The sequence below is a fragment of the Nicotiana attenuata genome, chromosome 5 (genome assembly GCF_001879085.1).
Source record: "Nicotiana attenuata strain UT chromosome 5, NIATTr2, whole genome shotgun sequence".
In the NCBI taxonomy this organism is placed as follows: Eukaryota; Viridiplantae; Streptophyta; class Magnoliopsida; order Solanales; family Solanaceae; genus Nicotiana; species Nicotiana attenuata.
Window position 1 is genome coordinate 37,691,537 of NC_031993.1, and position 14,874 is coordinate 37,706,410.

General features: G+C 38.1%; 1 protein-coding gene across 1 annotated transcript; it reads right to left on the reverse strand.

Moving 5' to 3' along the window:
* LOC109225663 (zinc finger CCCH domain-containing protein 15-like) lies at positions 10,993-14,477 on the reverse strand. Its single transcript, XM_019390414.1, has 3 exons — positions 14,382-14,477; positions 13,002-13,690; positions 10,993-11,768 (listed from the first exon to the last, which is right to left on the reverse strand). Exons 2-3 carry the CDS (start codon positions 13,614-13,616, stop codon positions 11,451-11,453), a joined length of 933 nt encoding a protein of 310 aa, XP_019245959.1. The 5' UTR covers positions 13,617-13,690; positions 14,382-14,477; the 3' UTR covers positions 10,993-11,450.

Genomic DNA, 14,874 nt, shown 5'->3' on the forward strand with positions numbered 1-14,874 from the left:
AGACTGCATGAATGACCAAGAATGCTACAATTCACAATAAGGGAAAAATACAACAAGTAACAACGAGAATATAATAAATGAGGATACGAAATGACAGCAGAATCACAATCCAAATCCTAAGGTCACAACACAGCAAGGGGAAAACAAGTCAATAACTCATATCCTACAATGATGTTCACCAAGGTCTTACCCAACTCTTTCCACAATTTCACCAAGTCTCGGACAAACCACAACTCGCGAAGAACCAGCATCTGAAATCTAACAACTGGCATCCTATGCCCCATCAATCTCATGGTCATGCTGACAACTAACTGGCTAACTAGGGCCACTCTCCCAAATATAGTGGATAACGATGGCGTACCTCCACCCTTAGCAAAAATCAGGAGGAATTCACCTCTAATAGGAGTGTTCGGCTACGTGTATGCTTGTGCAAGTGTTTTTAACAAGAATTCTACCAATTAGAAAACATAAAGGGGAACGGACCGCACGTACGAATGTTTCCTCACAACTTCCAAGCGGTAACGCTCATACAGGTAAGCAACCCACAATCACAATATAAAACAAATAGGAATGCCTCCACAGGCCGTCACAATTCTTTACAATCAACCCCTGACATAGCCCACCTTATTACGCCACGTGTGTAATTAATAACATAATAAGCACCGCCTTATTTTGCCACACGTGCATCACAATGTTCCCACCTTATTTCGCCACATGCGCAACCCACATATAAGCATATAACATATCCCGCCTTATTACGCCGCATGTGCAACACATCAATAGCAATAATAGCACGGCAAAGACCTCATGCAACCCTTCAACAACAACTGCACGACAGAGACCTCGTGCATCACAGTATCAACAATCGCACGGCAGAAACCTCGTGCATCACAATATCAACAACCGCACGGCAGAAACCTCGTGCATCACAATATCAACAATCGCACGACAGAAACCTCGTGCATCACAATATCAACAACCGCACGGCAGAAACCTCGTGCCTCACAATATCAACAAATGACAATATATATATACAGGAACAAAGCAGGAGAATCAACTCAAGAGATTCCGTTCACCAAAAGACGGTACAACTAACTCACAAGGAATAACCGTGACAGAGAAATACTATGCGCAATAAGAACAACTCAACAAGGGAGAAATAATATGAAACAACGATTCCATAACACTAAGTTCAACAACAAGGAAGTTAACATGAATCAAATAATTACAATTAAGGAAATTTCAACTAAACATGGGATATCTAACTTCTTTCCAATTAAGACCAATTAATCACGCGAGAGGTAGAATAATGCTTTCCAGATAAAGACAAGCAGTTAGGAATGCTAATGTGACTACAGAAGGGTAATTGTCTACAGTTAAACAAGTAAAAGTCATTTAGGCAACAAGAATAACCAAANTAGATTAAAAGGATCTAAGAGCCTAAAAGAGGCAATTTTCCACAAATAAATCTGAGCACGCACTTGTCACCTTGCGTACAAGGAATACAATCAACAAGGAAGACTCAGAATCCTAAGGGGAAGTCCCCCACACAAGGTTAGGCAAGATACTTACCTCGAACCGGCTAAAATCAACTAGCAACCACGTTCTTGCCACGAGTACTCGACTCCAAATGGCCCAAATCTATTCAATTAAATCACACATTGTAATTAACATCTCAAGCAACGGATTCTACTATTTAATTCAAAGCTAAAGCGCGAAATTAGGCAAAATGACCAAAATGCCCCTCAGGCCAACGTCTCGGAACCGGATGAATTTAACATTTTCAGAACCCTCGTACTCTCACGAGTCTAACCATATAAAAATCTCCCAAATCGGAGGTCAAACACCCCCTCAAAACTCAATAATTCGGTCTATGAAGTTCTACCCGTTTTTCATAAAAAAATCTGAAATTAAAGGATGAAATTAAGAGGGGATTCATGGAAATTGGTCTAAATCGAGTGAGAAGTACTTACGCAAGTTGCCCAGGTGAAAATCCCTTCAAAAATCGCCAAGGACCGAGCTCTAGAAGTCAAAATGTGATAAAATGATGAAACCCTCGAATTTGGGATTAAATTGTGTCTGCCCAGTTAATTGTTCATCGCGATCGCGGAGCAAGGGTCGCGATCGCGTAGAGGAAAAAATGGGTTGGCCCAGAAATGTGCATCGCGAACGCGATGAAGGGAACGCGAACGCGGAGAAGGGACCAGCAGTGCTTCGCGATCGCGGAAGCACGAGTGCGAACGTGTTGAAGGAAAATATGAGGTTCCAGAAATTGCTCTATGCGAACGCGGGGTTGCCTATGCGAACGCGATGTAGAAGTGCACTGGGCATCGCGAACGCGGGATGTCTTATGCGAACGCGAAGAAGGAAATTCTCGGTGGCCAAGATAAGCCTTCGCGATCGCGAAGGCCTGATCGCGAACGTATAGAAGGAGTACCAGAAGCAGCAACAACAGTGCAAAAGTGGAAGAAAAAGACCCGCAGCCCATCCGGAACACACCCGAGGCTCCCGAGACCCCGTCAAATCACACACACGAGTCATATAATCTAACACGGACTCGCTCGAAGTTTCAAATCACATAAAACAACATCGAAACGACGGATCAAACCAAAAATCAAGCTTATGAACTTCCAAATCCTCAAAATACGCTTTCGATCAAAAACCTAACCAAACCACGTCCGAATGACCTGAAATTTTGCACACACATCCCAAATGACATGACGGAGCTACTGCAACTTCCGGAATTCCATTCCGACCCTCGGATCAAAATCCCACAATCGGACCAGAACTTCAATAATTCAAACTTCGGCATTTCTAGCCTAAACTAGCTACGGACCTCCAAAACACATTCCGAACACGCTCCCAACCCCGAAATCACCTAACGGAGCTAACGGAACCATCGGATTTCTATTCCGAGGTCGTTTTCACACTGTTCTGACTACGAACCACTTTCCAACACTTAAGGTCTCATTTAGGGACCAAGTGTCCCAAAACTCTCCTAAAACCCAACACCGAACGACCCGACAGACAAAAATAGCAGAAATGATCTTAGGGGAAGCAGAAAATAGGGGATCGGGGCGTGAATTCTAAAAACAAACCGGCCGGGTCGTTACAGTCAAGAGCCAACACTTATTAAAGAAATACTTTTTTTTCACAGCAATACAACTATATTTTTTTTTACAATTCAAGTGGCTCTTACTTGTTCAAAACAGTGAACCTTTCTCCTGATTTCATTAGTTCCACTCAAAAGCCAAACCAACCACCCCACACTTTAATTTTTACATAAATCATCACAATTCAAGTGCTTATGAGAGGTTAAAAGGTTCAAATAGATGGTTAATTCAAACAAATGGGTAAGGCTTGTAATGTGGTTACCAAAGAAACAGGATTACAGGCTCAAAGGGGTTAACTACGATACATAATAATTAGGCGGGTAAAATATACATATCTGACTCAACAAAGAAATGCCTATATCACTTCCTAGACTGAATAAAAGTATTATTTTGCTTTGCAAACACACGGGGCAAGTTCTAGGCATCAAATGCAATGCACAGAATAACACAAAACCTTACACACACATGGCACATAACTCACTCAAGATTGGATACATCAAGATGCTCTAGTCAAAGAAGTTAAGAAAATTTAAAATCATATAATTTAAGGTACTTATATGATGTTAGGCTAGAAACCCGTATTTTAGCCGTAGTATTACATTCCAATGATTGCGTTTTTACGTGTGTTTGAGCTTAAATGATAGTGAATTACACTTAGTACGTGTTTTATGCCTTGCAGGAAGCGATCCGGAGCTCAAAAGATAATTTGGAGCTAAATTGATCAATTTGGAGCTTTGAAGTCTGAGTAAAAGCCCAATACATTAAGTCGGGATCGTGTTTGGGGGTCGTGTACCAAGTCTGGATGTTAAAAGAGGACGAAATAAGTTTACTCTGAGAAAATTGCACTGCTGCGCAGCATGGGGTGCTGCAAGGCGCGGCGCAGCAGTGTAAAATGGTGCCTGGCTTGAAAATATGAAGCTGCAGCTAAAATGCACTACCACGCCGCATGGTGCGGCGCAGCCTGCGGCGTGGCTGTTTAATTTTTACAGAGCAAAATCCTAGTTCGCGCAGGAAACGGTGTTTTCGTCTGGGCCCGACCCTACTTGGTATAAATACATGTAAAAATGCTATTTTGATAGGTTGGGCATATTTTTGACACAGATTCGACCTAAGGAGGCAGAGACACAATAGGAGCAAGGCAGGGAATTCTTCTACGAGTTTTTCCTTCCTCTTCCTATTTTTCATTGTTGGTTATGACTTTTAGTATTGTAGTTTTACATGCTATTATGAATAGCTAATTTGTTATCTAGAGTTTTGATAGAACCTTTTGTAGGATAAATTCTTGTTATGTTTTTATATAATTGAGCCGTAGTTTTTCTCTATTTGTTCAACTACGTTTATATTGTGGTTGGTTGAAGAGCTCTCAATTAGCTGTGCCTATTTAGTATGTATTACTCGGGATAGAGTGCATATTTAGGTAGTGTTGAACAACATCACTCCCAAAGTATAAGAGGGATCTATAACTGCGGGTTTAAAGGCGGGATTAGGGATAACGAAGCCTTGGGTGCAATCTAAAGTGAGCTGTAATAAACAAAGCCAGCTAGCGTAACTCGGGAGAGTATGCCTAGTAAATTGTCGTAATTACTCGGGAGAGAATTACAACACGCAGAGCGCTCATGATCGGTAGAGAATAATTAGGCGAAATTATAGAAGACATAGCGGGAAAGATTCCGACAATTGGGAAAATCATAACTCTAGACCTCCTTAATCTTTTCTCCAACTTGTAGTATCTTTAGTGTTAATTTATTATTTTAATTTGTTAGTTAAACACAAGAATCTTAATATCTATAAGTTAGGAATTGTTCAAGCTTGTGTTCTTGGTGATAGTGAACAACTGTAGCTAAGCCTTAGTTCTCTGTGGGATTCGACTCCGGACTTTTAGATCGGATTATATTTGCAGCGACCGCTTATCCTTTTTAGGACTAGAGTTGTGCGTGATCATTATACAAGAGTCAAAAACTGAGCCTAAGCGTCACAACCATAGTACTCACTATTCTCAAGGCATAACAAAGTTAAGAGATATTGCTTCAATTCAAAACACAACACAATGGCTCCTACTCCCAAAAAAAAAACTAACTACACCCGGTTCAAATAAAACCCTTGAAAAAGAACCGCGGCCCAAAAAAAAATCAAGGGGGAGTTACTACACTACCTAAAACGAAACAAAAAATCTTTTTTTTTAGACTTAAATCCCTCAAGAAAATTGTCTAATAGATCCATCGTCGGGAAAAGTCCAATCTTTTTTTAAAAAATTATTATTTAATTAAACTAACACAACTAAAATAGCATAGAAAGTCACCCAGACAATCTCCTCACCCCACACTTAAAATTGTGCATTGTTCCCAATGCACACCATAACTAATAAAAAGGGTAAAAGAGACTCCCTGGTAGGCCGAAGCACTACAGCTCATGGGGTACTCAGCCTTCTCCCCAGCTTGGTCCTTCGTGCGGGTACCTCACACTTAGTTCCAACCATTTGGTTTGCTGTTGCATTCTTCCAATACCTTTGCTTTCCATGCTCCTAGAAAATAAAAAAATTGTCACTACAAAAATAATACAATTAGAAAAAATAAAAATAAAAAATAAATAAAAGAAAGCAATAAATCTGGGTTGCCTCCCAACAAGCGCTTGATTTAATGTCGCGGCACGACGCGAATCACTTTTTGCCTCCACCTCGAGCTTATGAATTGAACCCCCAATTTGGCATCAAGTTTTCGGCTATGCTCCAGGGGTGGAGGAACAAATCTAATTGGTCCAAGCAACCATTGTACTATTCTACACTTCTTGGCTTTTAGATGAGGTATGTAGTCATGTCTTTCTGGCAAGAAAAATTCCAGAATATATGCACCTTGTTCCTCATTCCTCGACTCTTGAATTGGTTCGGATGACTCTATTTCCATATCATCATCCAAACATAATGTGGAAAAATTCTTGGAGTGTGGACCAATGTACTCAAACACATGAATCAGGACTTTCAACATCCTCAACATTAATGATACTAGAGTCAACAAAATTTATATCCTCAATGTCCTTGGCTGACTCTAGTCTCACGTCTTCAACATCGACATCCTCAAATTGTAGTTGGCTAGGTTGTTGATGTTCTACTCTGACCTCCCCAATTAACACCTCAAATTCCTGCTCTTCTTGGCTACTATCCTCAATATTGGCTTGTTGAGCATTAAAAGCTCCAACCACTTGACTCAATTGAGCCTCCAACTTGCGAATAGTTGCCTCTTGCCTTTCTATGTGCAATTGTTTCTCATTGTTTTGCTCCAGAAGGCACTTTAGCATATCCTTGATCTCCTTCAGGTCCGCATTCCCAGGTTCTTTGTTCCTATTAACTTCACAAGAAAAGGTAGAACCATCATAGTAAGGGGTTGGGGAAAATAAGAAATATAAGCATAACCATGAAGGTGACCATTTTTACCACCACACACATCACACACATTCCACAAATAAGATTGAGTTGGTGCACATAACTCGCTCTTAGGAACGTTTTGAAAATTTTGCCACGGGTGGTTTCCTTCACAATATGTATGGAGATCAATAGTAGAATTATCCACACCTAAATTCCCATAATTCCAAGGTGTCATGTTTCTCAAATCAAATGTTATAAAAAAAATACAAAAAAAAAAAAAACAAAACAAAATAAAAGTTCAAACTTGAACCCTAGCAATATATACAGCTACAACTACACCGTTAGTTCCCCGGCAACGGCGCCAAAATTTGATCACGCCCAACTCTAGTCCTAAAAAGGATAAGCGATCGCTGCAAATATAATCCGATCTAAAAGTCCGGAGTCGAATCCCACAGAGAACTAAGGCTTAGCTATACCTGTTTAATATCACTGAGAAGACAAGTTTGAACAATTTTCTAAATTATAAAGATTGAAATTTATATTTCTAACTAATTAACTAGCAAATACTACAAAGCGATAAAATTATCAACTAACGAGACAAAGGGTTGGAGACTAAATTAAGGAGGTCTAGAGTTATGATTTCCCCAATTATCGGAATCCTTCTAGCTATGTTCCCTACAATTTCGCCAATGTATTCTCTACTGATCGTGAGCACTTTAGGTGTCGTAATTCTCTCTCTCGAGCAACTACAATAATTTACTAGACATATTCTCTCGAACTACGCTAGTTGGCTTTATCTAACCGCTCATTATGACCACGTCAAGGCTTTGTTATTTCTAAACCTATCTTTAAACCCAATATATTGATTTCTCACATACGTTAGGAGTGACGTTGTTCAACAACTACCTAAATATGTATCCTTTCTCAAGCAACACATAATAAATAGGCACAGTCAATCGATGGTCATTCAATCAACAACAATAAACACGTAGTTGAACAAGTAGAGAAATCCAACTGCTCAATTATATAAAAACATACCAAGAATTTATCCTACAAAAGGTTCATCAAAACCCTAGATAACAAATTAGTTATTCATAATAGTATGTAAAACTACAATACTAAAAGTCTTAACCAACAACGAAAAATAGGAAGAGGAAGGAAAAACTCGTTGAAGAATTCTCCGCCTTGCTCCCAGTGTGTTCTTGACTCCTTAGGTCGAATCCCCGGTCTCCTTAGCCTCCTTAGGTCTAAATTATGTCAAAAGTGTGTCCAACCTTCAAAAATATCATTTTTCCATGTATATATACCAAGTAGGGTCGAGCCCAAACAATTATACCTTCTCCTACGTGAAAAAGGACAATATTTCACGTCTAGACTGCCGCGGCCGCGGTCAACCGTGGTACAACCGCGGTATATGGCAGGTATACTGCCTCAGCCCGCCTCAGCTCCGCGGTCGCGGTTTCGACCACGTTTTTCACCCTGTTCCGTTTGGAATTTGAAAAAACGTAAAACATGAGAGTTGTAGCCCTTTGAGTTAGATTTCCAACCATATATTGTGGAGCCCAAATGGAGTTATGAGCAAAAAGTTATGTGCATTTTACTAGACATTGCGCAATATGCCTACTCGATTCTTCGTTTTGTTGCTCTATCATCCGTTGATCTCCGAATACGATTCCGGCTTAATTCCTTGGGCTTTTACTCAGACTTCAAAGCTCCTAATCACTTGAATTCATTCCATAACATCTATATAGCTCGGAATCAGTCCTACAAGGCATAAAATACACCGTTAGTGCAAAACACTAGCGATTAAAGCGCAAACTCAACTAAAGTGCAGTAAATTAGAGTGTAATAATCGACTAAAATACGCAATTATAGCCTATTATCAAGAACGGAAGCCTTCATTTAAGTAAGAAAAGCAAGACTTACTTCCAGTCATGTGATTAGTGCAGTGTCTAAATACCAAACATCTCGCTCGGTTTCCTTCTCTACTTGAATTGCCATCAACAAGGCTCACCTTCCTTGTTCTCCGTGTAATTGGACTTCCCTTCCTTTTCTTTGTCATTAGGCAGCCTAGTATAACATTCAGATGCATAATGACCAAATTTATGACATTTATAGCACTCTATCTTGGATTTGTCATAATCTCGACCTCTGCCTTGAGATTGATCATTATTTGCTTTGAAATTCCTACAGGAATCTCTACCTCCATGATCTCCTCTTCTTCTACCTAGACCTCTACCTCTACCCCTTCCTCTGGAATTGGAAGAAGAAATAAAAGTAGAAGCCTTCAAAGCCTGCTCATCGGAAGTTGAACTACGGTTCATCTTCTGCTCATGCACAAATAAGGAGCTCTGCAATTCGTCAAGTGATAAGACATCTATGTCTTTTGACTCCTCAATGGAGCAAACGACATAATCATACTTTGGTGTCAGAGAGCGCAATATCTTTTCCACTATTACGACATCGCCCATGTTCTCACCATGGAATCGCATCTTGTTGCATATCTCCATGGTTCTAGCACAATAGTTGGTGACGGATTCTCCTTCCTTCATCTGCAAGGTTTCAAAGTCCCTCCTCAAGGCTTGAAGCTATGCTCGCTTCACTCTTGTAGAGCCTTGATACTTTTTCTTCATGGAATCCCATATATCCTTGGAAGTTTCTTTGCAAAGAATGGTTTCCAAGATGGGACGCTCAATAGCCTGAAAGAGATAATTTTTTTCCTTTAAATCTTTCAATTTTCTTGCTTCAAACTCAGTCTTTTGAGCATCCATCAAAGTTTCGCCTACTGCTGGTGCTTTAATGCCGTCTTCAACAATTGGCCAATACTCTTTTGACCGTAAGAAATTCTCCATCAGCATACTCCAGTGGTCATAGTGACCATCAAAACGGGGAATAGCTACTTGCACAAAATTGCTCTCTGAAGCCATAGATGAAGAACAATTTTTTTGTTTTTGGGTAAACTCTCCCTCTCACAGGTTTATCTTTTTTTCTGGATCTAACCTTGCTCTGGATACCACTTATAGAAAAACTGATCAGAAAAGGATGAAGATTTATAAGTGAAAAATAGAGCAGAGAAAGAGGCAATAGGCGTGAAAAAGAAATTGCTTGACTGATTGACTACAATGCTGCAACTGCAGTCTTTTTATAACAAAAAAGACATAGCAAACTTAAGCTAAAAATTAGGAACTACCCCACAAAGTTTTCTCCTAAAAACTAGATAACAAAAACCACGTTAAACTACTTCCTAAGGACTAGGACAAACCTAAAAAGTAGGAGTTTTATTTACTAACAACCAAGTGGTGGTATCATTGAGGCAAATGTGCCTTATAACATAACAATATCCGATGTTGCTCCAGATCTTCGAAACCAAAATTGGGAGAACCCTTTCATTTGTGTTTTATTTTTTGCTTGATGTGTGAATCTGTGTTTTTTAAAATCTTATACAGCTAACATTTGATTCTAATGATTATTGATGGTAACTAGTTCAGTCAATGTCTCTTGGTTCTTGAAGAAGCAAGTTAGTGCTACACGAAGTTTTGGCCATGATTTCTCAGGAATCAAGAGGAAACTTCTTCCACAGAGAAATGATATTATAACTTGCTCGAAAGATTGAACCTCTGATAGTGATTGCAGTGACTGCTGGTTTTGTTGTCTATGTGATGTGTCTATTATATCATGTATGTTTTAGGGTAGTCGCAATAGAACATCTGTCCAATTGCGACGAACTTTGCAACAGATCCATGTTATTCTCATTTCTGTCTCCGTTTGATTCTTGTGTTTCTTTGTTCCTTGTCTTTCAAGCTTTGTAGCAATAATTATAAAAATAGCCAACTGAATTGTTAGTAATGATGTCTCAATGATTTGAACTAGGGGTGGCAAAATGGTTAAAAGAAAACAGTTAAACACCTATATTATTCACTAAAAAATGGGTTGGATAATGAACTTTTTAAAAACGGGTCAAATATGGATAAGAACCATATTATCCATTTAGAAAATGGATAACCAATGGGTAACCAATGGATGACCAATGTGTCTAACTTTTATATTTGTAAAACCTCAAATTGGGGGGTCCTCAAGTTAGGAAGACTAAGAATTCTCCCAAAAACGATCATATGCAAGAAGTCATGGATAATATGGTTACCCATATTAACCGCTGGTTAACCCGTTTTTATCCATATTAAATATGGGCCGGGTAGGATAATTTATCCGTTTTTTCGTTACCCATTTTCGACCCATACCATATCCGACCCGCCCCGCCCGTTTGTCACTCCTAATTGGAACAATGAATTTGTATGCATAAGTGTGGCATATACAAATATTGTAGACAACGGGCGAAGCCATGAATACTAGTAAAGGTGCATGCCAAAGCAACTGATATAGCCTATGGTCTCATCAAATAAAAGCCAAACAAATAATGCTCAAATTATGACATGGTTGAGCAACTTTAAGTGGAGAAACGGAAGATGAGAAGATCATGTTTACCAGAAATTAAATGTACAATGATTACATTTCCAAAAGAAGTAAAAACAAAGAAATCAGCAACTTTCCATGGAGTCTATAATATTTCACCATTTGAATTACAATCAAAGACATATGGTTGAAATTAATCATCATCAGCTAGAGAAGTCTCTATCTAGCTTTTGAAGAGACAAAACAAACAAACACTTCGGTAGAAGTATCATTATGTATTAAATGTTGACATTAACGTACGTAAAGAGAATTACAAGAAATAATGAGAGAATATACGAGTCCACCACCATTCACTTTCTACGCAATCAAGCTACTCTCTGTTATCACAACCATCCTCTTGACTTATGATGCAATTATTTTTTTTTACTTACAGAGTCAATTTCTCAATTTGCATTCATTCTTTTTCACAAGTGTTCCAATTATTTTACTTGGTTATAAACAGTTCATCTTTCAATTTAAGGGTATCTGGTTCTTGACCATCAAGTTATTACTTATTAGTTTGATCATTTTTAAGACCTGGTGTTGAGTGATCTCATGAGTTTTTCTTGGTCAGTGAGGGTATGGCGGAAATGGCAACGATGACCATAAGGACAGGGATCACCATTGAGGACCATTCGGCATACCTCAGTTTTGTAACGCGGGTGGCGAAGGATTGGACGAAGTTCTTCAATGCCATGAGCAAATTGGCAGTTGTTTCCATATGGACATGCACCTGTTTCTTGCCATTTGTTACAGAGTTCAGTCTTGAACATGCCTTGATTGTACACCTCTAATTCAAGTGGTTGCTCTTCCTTCTTATTACCTCCTCCTTTCACATACACCTTTTGCTGCATCACAACCACCAAATATGTTTTAGGCCATGCACAAATTAACCATCAATCTAGCTCATGGGCTGAGCATGTGATTTTAATCAATCTCTATACAGGGTAAAAGTTAGAGAATACAAAGATAATGTTTCTTAGCTAGTGAGCTAATTGAACAGAGCTTTCTGACCGTCTTGGTCATCCTAATCTTCTTGAATCCTTTCACTTTTGGAATCGTTGGTATCAAGAATATGTCTTGACCAAGCAAGTAATTACTCTTTGTGGTATTTCATATTTATACTGTAGCCTAACTCATTGTCAAGAAAGAAGCTACAGACGCTCACTTCATACAAAAAATTGTCAATGCAACCAACATAAATAAAATGCTACTATATTTACATGAAATGAGTATTTTCAAGTGCAAAGTAAACAAAATGCTACTCCCCCGTTTCAAATTAGATGAGTTACTTTCCTTTTTAGTGTCTTCCAAAATAAATGACAAAATTCTAAATTTGGAAATAATTCAACTTTAAATTCTTCATTTACCTATTTTACCCTTAATGAAAAACTTTTATAACCACACAAATATCATGGCTCCATAAAGCTTTTACCACTTAAACTTTTAAGACCACAAGTTTTAAAAGTTTTTTTTTTTTTAAAACTCCGCGTCGAGTCAAACTACCTCATCTAAATTGAAACGGAAGAAGTATATTACATCAAATGGAGTATTTTCAAGTGCAATGTAAACAAAATGCGTCTTTTACAACTTTTATATGAAAATAAATAGCTTTATTACTTTAAGATAAAGTTCAATTATCATAGGTAAAATTAATTTGAATGAATTTAGAGATGCTCCATTCATTTAAAAAATATGTCAATGCAATGTAAACAAAATGCTACTGTGTACTTGAAATGGAGTATATTTCTAGAACCCCATCATATTAGACACCAACTCATTCTACTACTGACTCCATTATTCCAATTAATAAACGATAATGTGAAAGAACACTACATTTTCATTACAAAGAAACATAATGCAATTAGTTATGATCGCTTTATGAGTCCTCAATATTTTTAATGTTATGATTGGGTCCATAATATTTAAATATAAATGCATGACAAAGTACATAACTAAAATCAGCATATAAAAAAAATAAGATCTATGTTTTGTTTTTATATAGTGATTGTATAAACTTATTCTATATTATAATTAGTTAAAGGGAAAAAATGACTGAACAAGGTAAAAGAAATATGTACCGCTGTGTGGACTGATTTGATCGAAGTCTGCGGCCTACTTCCACCAGCAGCATGAATTGCTTTCAGATAACCATTCGAACGCACAGATATACTCTTAGGCAATAGAACCCGATCCACGCCCTCAGACCGACCCGAATCCATTACACTAGTTGGGCTCAAATGACGATCCGCAACTAAATCTTCCCACGAATGCCCATCACTGGACGTCTCCTCCTCACCAACACCAATACGCATTCTCCGTATCCCATCCACAACCGAATCCAGGCCCAAACCTGGCCCATAATCCGAACTCGAAGCCTTCAGCAACAACGACAGCTGATTGTTCAAATTGAAATTCGCCATTTTTAAGTTTATATTCTCTTGACGAAGAGCTAGGGTTTTTTTCTCTGCTTCGAGGAGCTGAGATAATACTCTGTTGTGACGATCCATGAGGTCTTCATGATAATGCTGGTCAATAAGCGACTGAGAATTTTGATTTTGAGGGAACAAAATCGACGAGTAAAGTGATGTTAGATTGAATGCATTTGGTTGACTGAGGAACGACGGCGGCGATGACGGAGTGTTGTAGTTGTACGCGCCACCGTGGCCGGCGGTTGTTGAGATTTCTCTCTGCATATTCTCGTGCTTAAAAATCAACGTGTTTCGTACCCGCCGATTTATATTTGTATATTTGTATACTACGCAAGTTACTGCAGATATAAATCGGAAAAACAAATTCATCAGTCTGAAAATAAGCAATTTGTCTTCCTATTTATAGATACGAACACTCACACACACACAGACCTTATATATTTCTGCATTTGAATATGAAAAATTCAGTTAGAGAGCTCCAAAATTCCTCTCTTGAGTTCCTCCATAAACGCAAATGTAACAGTTTTCTACTGAAATTAGTTCGATATTCATCTAATCCTAAGTTCAGAAAGTAAAATTGATCAAAAAAACAAGCTCAAGCTATTATTTTCGTTATAGTTTTGTAAAAATTAGCATCAATTTGGAAACACTTAGAAATACAACCAAAAGTTCTCTTTTAACTTCTCAATACACAGTAAACCAAACGTACTTCTGAAACTTGCAATGGAAGTTACTAATAATGATATTACAGTATAACACGGTTCACACAGATATTTCAATTCATTCGTTCTAATTAACCTTACAGTTATACAATCACGCTAAAAAATTTCTCTTTCTAGAAAGTTCGATCAAAACTGAAACTTTACATAGAACTGATCAATCTACCATTGCAGAGGCAACAATGCAGACGTAATCGAGCATGTTAATACATAATGCCAATGCCACACACACACACACATTCATATATTCAGAAATTCAACGAATTTGAAGAATTTTAATTGAAGATTAACGGAATTAAGAGTTTTTTACCTGATGAAACAGCAACGAGCTGTTTGAAGTGAGCCGAAGATACTGATTATTCTACTAGAGAGAGAAAGAGTAAATTAAGAGAGAAGTTATGGGTTTTGCTAGAATGAAGATGCAATTAGCTCAATATATATATACTTGCAAAAACTCCCGTGAGGGAGGGGCAATTTGGGAAAAGGAAAAATGGAAACCGTTTAGTGTATATACTGCTCCGTCTTTGTAACTATAACAGAATCATAATTCAGTTATTTGACACTATTTGCCCTTGAAATGACTTTCAAGTAAAAGGTTTCTGAGGGTATTATCGTCATTTCAACCAACTCACTCTAACTAACTGAAGGACGTGAGGTGGAAAATCAAATTTATTTGAGCGGGAAAGATATGATGACATCTTCTTTTGTTTTGTTTTAACTATTTGATATCGGCTCGACTATTGATTAATTGCAAAGTATATCTCTTTCTTTGTATCTTGAGAGTGTAATTTTTGGTGAAAACT